Below are 7164 nucleotides of genomic sequence, written 5' to 3' on the forward strand. Positions count from 1 at the left end.
AGCGAACAAGTTGAAGATTTTTTTTTCCAATTTGTTTATTAGTTACTATGCTTATAACTCAAGAATGTTTTGAAGGATTTTTACAATTCATACAATTTTGGAATGGAATCTTGGCAAAAAAAAAAATGTGTAAAATATGCCAATAAAAATAAAAAAGAAAAAATCTTTTGGCGTGAAATTTATTCAATTTAAAAACTACATAGAAGTGTAAATTTTTTATTGTTTTGAATTCTGAATAAATAGGATGAAAAAGAAATAGTACGCAATACGATTTTAAATGGCGATCTTTCATGTCTGAAATTGGCATTTAGCTTTCAACTCCAGGATCTACATCGTGCTTCAGCTGGATAATGCGAACACATTTAAACATACAAAAATAAACGACAAAACGTTATAGGGCTCATTTCAAAACGTGCACATACCTATTTCTTTCACATGACAATAATCCGTCCAATGAGAACTCAATATGCAAAATTCATTGGGACTGCAATCGGTGAAATGCCGAATATAAAAGCGCAAAAAAGGAGAGGGAAAAGGATTTCTACTCTTTCAGAAATTCTTCCTAAACTTTCTCGATACCTTAAATCGCTTTTGCAGTTCAAAATATGGGTCGTAACCCCCGGATAAGGATTCAACCCGATTTCAAGTAAATCTTACATTTTAACCATATTTTCTTACTAATTTCGGCAAATGTTGGTAATTTGGGAAGAAACCACCGTTGCAAAAACTGATCACGTTTTGTATAACCTTTATATTATTTAAGGAACCGGACATTTGTTTAATCGTCTTTGAATTATACTATGATAAACGATGCGCAATTTCAATGACAAATAATACATATTACTTTAAAAACAAGAAAACAAAATAAGTTCAGGTAAGGCAAAGAAAATATTTTTATATAAAAGTATCTGAATTCAAGCGTGTTTCACTTTAAACTTCATATACCAGTAAGACTGTTTGGATAATGCAGTTAACTTATCAAAAAACCATAAAGTGAATGAGGCCGTTGTATGGGCCATACGAAAACGGGAACCTCTGTGGACAATTTTATACTTCAAGGATTGTAATCTATCAAACCTTCTAAAATACAAAATTTAAAACAATTATGTGCGTAAATGTGACTAGGATTATCAATATACCCAAAATTGGTAGGTATCGTTATATGTGTTAGACAAATCCGAGAAGAAATGTGGCAAAAATCATCAAAATACCGAATTTCGAATTTCCCCGTTATATGGGCACTATACCAAAACGTGGACCGATAGATCTCATTTTCAATACCAACCATCCTATACACAATACAAATTGTTCTGCTAAATTTTGATGCTATACGTCAAATAATGTGGGCTGTATCGTAATTTAAACAAACAGACATACAGACGGACAAATCGACTTAGAATTTTATGCTGATTATGAATATATATATTTTAGGGGGTCTATGACGAACATTTAGGGATGTTACAAACGTAATGAAAAAGTTAATATACCCTCCTTTCCAAGGTGGAGGATATAATAAGCATTAAAGACTAAAATTACGGGGCGGCAACGCGGACCGGTCCAGCTAGTTTTATCCGATTTGGTGTTCGTAATATTCACCACACAACAATGATATTTGGTACAAGATATCTTATAAAGTTTGGAATAGCTCCCATATATATATTCAACCGATTTTGGGTTAGTTGTGCACTATATGGCCAATATCAGTCCAAAAGTCCTGAATTAAGTCTATCCAACCGAATTCAGTGCGGAAGCTAGTACATCGAATTCGGAGAAAATCGGTTCAGCTATAGTTATAGTTCCCATATATAGATGTTATCCGAATTGGTGTTTAAATCCCCCACATTCGTAATATGCACCTCACAAGAATGATGCTTGGTATCAGATATAGCCCAGACATACCTCTGCAAAATTGTATCAAGATCGGTTCAGATTTGAATATAGCTCCCATATACATCTATAAACGGATTTTGGGTTATTTGAATCCATTCTAGAAGCAAGTATATCGAATTCGGAGAAAATCGGTTCAGATATAGCTATAGCTTCCATTTCGATCCCATTTGGTGTTAAAGTCCCTCAAATGCGTAATAGGCACTCCACAAAAATAATATTAGGTACCAGATATAAGATACAACCCAGAAATACTTCTGTCAAATTTCATGAAGATCTGTTAAGATTTTGATATAGCTCCCATATATATTCTTAATCAGGTTTATTATGCAAATAATGGCTAATATCAGCCCGATTGGATTGCATTTCTGGACGTATGTTTTCATTTTGTGGAACTCAGCTCCGATATATTTTTTCCTTACTGGTTATTAGGAGGTTTTATTCTACAAATCACTAACTTTTCCCAACAGCCCGAATGTTTTCACCAAATTCGATTTTGGCCCCGAACGAAATGCTTTAGTTTTATTTATCTCAGAATCTTAAAAGTTTGGTTCATGGGGGTATATAACTAAAGAAATATAATCTTTATATGCGATTGTAGAATGCCAGAATTTTATCCAAAATAAATTAAAACCACAATATCTATATTTTTTTAATATTAAAATGCTTTTTATTTTTTATTCATTAAAAAACTTCCTTCAGTGCTTAACTTCGTTTAAAAACCAAGTGGGGTTTCTTTTCAGAGAACATAAAGTCAGTATTGTATGCAGAATAGGAAGGAAAGGTGAAAATGATAGATGGTAGGGGGCAGTGACTTAGAAGTGACTATGAAAAATTGTACACAAAGTAAAGTATCACAAGAGAATAGAGAAGATAGATGAGAAATTACAAAGATGATAGAAAGAAATAGTGGTGAAATGATAAAAGTTGATAGAAATGTTATGCAGTTGTTCTTTAAGGATTTACTAAAATTGTTATCCTCTCGCTATTTTGACTACCTCAGAGGAGTCAGTGCGTGTTTTTCATTTAACCAAAAATTCATTGCCGATTCCATTAGATTTTGGGATTTTAGCTATTGAAGAAATTTACCAGGTTCCGGGAGCAGGTTGCAAGTTAGCCTGAACCACAGATTGAGCATGACCTGGCAGAGGAGCAACATGGACAGCACCACGAGTCTTGGAAACTGAAACGGCACCAGGAGCAGCGACGGCAACGACAGCTGGTACATGAACTGGGCTGGTGACCACTTGAACTGGGCCGGGTCCAACTACAAGAGGACCGGGATGACCAACAACTACGGTACCTGGCAGGGGACCACCAACGACAACTGGACCAAGGGGATACAGAGAGGCATTAGCACCCAAAGCCAAAGCAAGGACAGCAGCAACAATGGCGAACTGTAAAAAGAGAAAATAGGGAGTAAATTATAAGTAGATAAGGGAATAGGGTCGTAATATGTTAACGGTGGTAGGGGTATACATGTTGTAAACTGATGAGTACGAAATTTTAGTTATAAAAAGTATTTTAATGATATACCGAATCTAAAGGAGTAAAATATTAGATCCCAACTTCGGTCATTTATAAAAAAGCAATTATATGTAAGATGTTGTCTCCACTCTGCAGGGAAATTAAAGAAGTACTTTTTTTTAATTCCCGGCATTAGATGTCTAATTTTTAAACCCTACACCATATTTACCACTATGTCTTTGTCTTATGTCTTTGTGCATTTGTTTGTAACTGGAGAAGAAAGCAAGATAGACCCATAGTTACTTTTGAGGATCTTCATAGAATCACTTTCTGAGTCGATTTATGCGTGTCAGTCTGTCTGTCCGTACATGTATTCTTCTGAACAAAATGCAGGTCGCATTTATTATCCGATTGAGATGAAATTTTGCAAACAATATTTGTTTGGCCCAAGGACCAACCCTATTGAATTTGGTCATAATCGGATCAGATTTAGATACAGCTCCCATGTATCTTCAACCGATTTCGGGTTAATTGTGCCCCAAATGGCTAATATAAGTCCAAATGACCTGCTATTGCTTCCATGTATATGTTTCATCCGATTTTGGGGTTTAATTCCCTCACATGCGTAATATGCACTTCAGAAGAACGATATTTGGTACCGGACATTAGATACTGCTCGAAAATACCTGTGTCAAATTTTATTGTGATCGGTTCAGATTAGGATAAGCTCCCATATATATCCTCAACCGATTTCGGGTTAATTGTGTACCAAATAGTCAATATCAGTCCAAATGATCTGAATTTTGGCACATCCGACCGAATGCACTTAGATCGAGTTCGGAGATGAACAACATCGGTCCACTCTTTATGGTACCTCTCCCACAAATGGTCAAAATCTGGTGTGAAGATGATAAATATCGGACCACTTCTTCTGGTACCTCCTCCACAAAGGGTCAACACTCTAAATATAAATTTTATAAAATTTAAACTAAGAGTCCGAATATCTTCAAATTTCACATTTCAATATTTCGAATAATATAAGGTCTGGTATGAAAAATGGATTGAACGGACCACTCCTTCTAGTACCTCCTCCACAACTGGTCAGCATTTGGAATAATCATTAGGCACATAAAACGCGAAATGAGCATCCGAAAACTTTTAAACTCGGTACTCCCCAATACTAATGTCAACACAAGATCTGTTATGAAGATGGAGAATATTATACTACTCCTTCTACTCCCTACAACGGGTCTAAATTTTACATAATTATAACTCTCACAAAACGCGAACCTTTGGAAAAATTACCTCATCATCAAATAATTATAACTCTCATAAAACGAGAACTTTTCGAAAAATTACCTCATCTCACTTAAAGTGAAGGAAGTAGTCGATATTAAATCCAAATCTGATACGTTTTAATATTTTTATCAAACTTATGTTAGATACGAAATGGAAAATCTTGGCCCTTTCCTTCGGAAGCTCTCCTATGAAGAGTTTGAATAATTATAACGCAAGTCAAAATATATTTAAATATCCGAATATTGGCTGAGGGTATGAAACTGTCGGGAATACCGACTAATTCCATTTAAGTTGTTTCCTTACAATTTGAGATTAATATGCTATGCTAATCTGCCAAGCCGTTTATGTATCATCGCCTTAGGGGTTTCAACATAGAAAATATGTCCGATTTTCAATATCGTCTCATAGTATCTCATTCTGAGACTGAAGGCCGGCAGATTTCTGTTACTATAATACGTGAGCATGGATGTTTGTCATGTCTTGATACAAGCATCAAATCAGGATATAATATGGCAGAAGAAATTATTTTGGGACAAGGGTTTAAAATGTGTCCTAATAATCCTTGTATAGAATTCCATTGGCTAGCGTTCTTGACGGTAAGCAGAAGTGTCTCCTTCTTTATACTATCACATGTATTCCGCGATGTTCAGTGTCACAATCACAATATATATTTGTCGTTATTTTTAAATTTTTTCGAAATCCTTTGCAGGACACACATTTCAATAATATTATATATCAGTAGATTGATATAACAATTCGATCTGTTTGAACACTTTTATCTATTTTCATTCACACATTTTCTCACCTTCATATTTACTGAATTTTTTTAGATTATCTGTTTCAACACGTTGAACGTTAGAACGATTTCTACTGATCTACTTGCAGATTGTCCCAACCTTTTATAGTCCAAAGAAAGAATAATTTCCTCCCAGTTCGATATTTTCATCTTTGTCTATATTGCTATCTCTTTCTTCACTCCCTGGTACTGACATAAAAATCTATATATAATTTTTCTTGTCGCCTAACAAGTAATACTCTGTCTTGTCTGCAATATATCGATTTACGCCGTCCACTAACAATTCAATAAATCCATATTAGAATTAAATTCTTCCACCTGGGAGAATACCTGTCCACCTTAACCACATCTTAAACGATGCTAACGACAGTAACAAGCGTAAATGAGTGCAGCGGTTTCCAACAACCATCAGATGTGTGATGTAATAAGAATTATACAACACAGTGGAACATTTCAGGTTTTGAATATATGTTTGAAAAGTCGATCGTTATAATAAGTCTTTAACATATTTTGGAGAACATTGTACTAGGTCAGTGTTGCGATAGCAATATATGCATATACTACTAGCTTAATCTGGTGCGCTTCACTACCCCTTTGGATTAATATGCGCTCAACATTTTACATACGAATATTTTGTAGTTATACTCTATATGTGTTGAGGGTTTTATAAGTTTGATTGAGCCAAAAATTATGTAACACCTCCAAATTTGGCAATTCTCAAAAACAAAAAAAAAAAAAAAAAATCCGATAAAAAATCTTAAAAATATCGAATGTAGCTGGGTCTAGGATCTATACGACGACATACAACTGCAAAGATAAGTTTTGTCATAAGCCATTACAATATTCAAATGCGAAAATTAAAAAAAAATCGGTGAATAATGTCGCTCAAATCATCAAAATACCAATTGCCGGGAGGTAACGTTTTATGGGGGCTATATGAAAATGTGAACATGCACAGACAATTTACTGTCTTAGGCTGTAGTATCTATTACGAATTTTATTATAATTTTTTGTGGGTCTATGTTAAATCACATGTTTATACATATGAGCCCGCTTCAATTGACGCATTGGAAAACAACATAAAGGCATTGATTCGTGAGATATGGATCGAAATGTTGGAAAGATAATGCCGAAGTTGGACAAAGCGGCCAAGCTATTTGAGGCACAGTTGCGATTAAATTTTTATGATTTTTCCGAATTTTAAGTGTTTTTTTTTTAACTTGCCAATAGCTCCCAAATATAACAATTAATATGGGAGTTAAAGCAACGTCTTAATTGTCCGACAGCTGTTAAAATATTCCAGTGACAGCTCATTATATTGTTAACAAGCGTGCTAACGCAAATTGGTGAGGATTTTCTAGAAAAATGTTATTCGTGATGGAATTCAAGTTATAGTGTGATTTCTTTATATTTGGCTGGAAAACCACAAGTGGCTATTGCAATCCAGCATTTAAATGTGAATAAATCTTTTGTGTCTCGTACCATCGCTCGTCACCGTGATACTGGTAGCGTCAAGAGAGTGGAGTGAAAAAAAAAACAGCAACATCAGCAGAAATGGTTCGAAAAGTAAAACAGCGACTTGACCGAAACCCGCGTCGCAGTGGCCGAAAAATGTCTTGTGAGCTGAACATATCGCAATTTTCCATTCGGCAAATATTGAAAAAAGAGCTCGGGGTAAAGCAATTGAAATTCCATAAAGTGCAAGAACTTACACC

General features: G+C 34.8%; 1 protein-coding gene across 1 annotated transcript; it reads right to left on the minus strand.

Annotated features, from left to right (window-relative positions):
* Positions 1-2530: 2530 nt before the first annotated feature.
* LOC101900526 (adult cuticle protein 1) lies at positions 2531-5546 on the minus strand. The gene is made up of 2 exons (XM_005175766.4): positions 5459-5546; positions 2531-3284 (listed from the first exon to the last, which is right to left on the minus strand). Exons 1-2 carry the CDS (start codon positions 5462-5464, stop codon positions 2973-2975), a joined length of 318 nt encoding a protein of 105 aa, XP_005175823.2. The 5' UTR covers positions 5465-5546; the 3' UTR covers positions 2531-2972.
* Positions 5547-7164: the final 1618 nt, after the last annotated feature.

Source organism: Musca domestica, unplaced genomic scaffold (assembly GCF_030504385.1).
Source record: "Musca domestica strain aabys unplaced genomic scaffold, Musca_domestica.polishedcontigs.V.1.1 85, whole genome shotgun sequence".
Classification (NCBI taxonomy): domain Eukaryota; kingdom Metazoa; phylum Arthropoda; class Insecta; order Diptera; family Muscidae; genus Musca; species Musca domestica.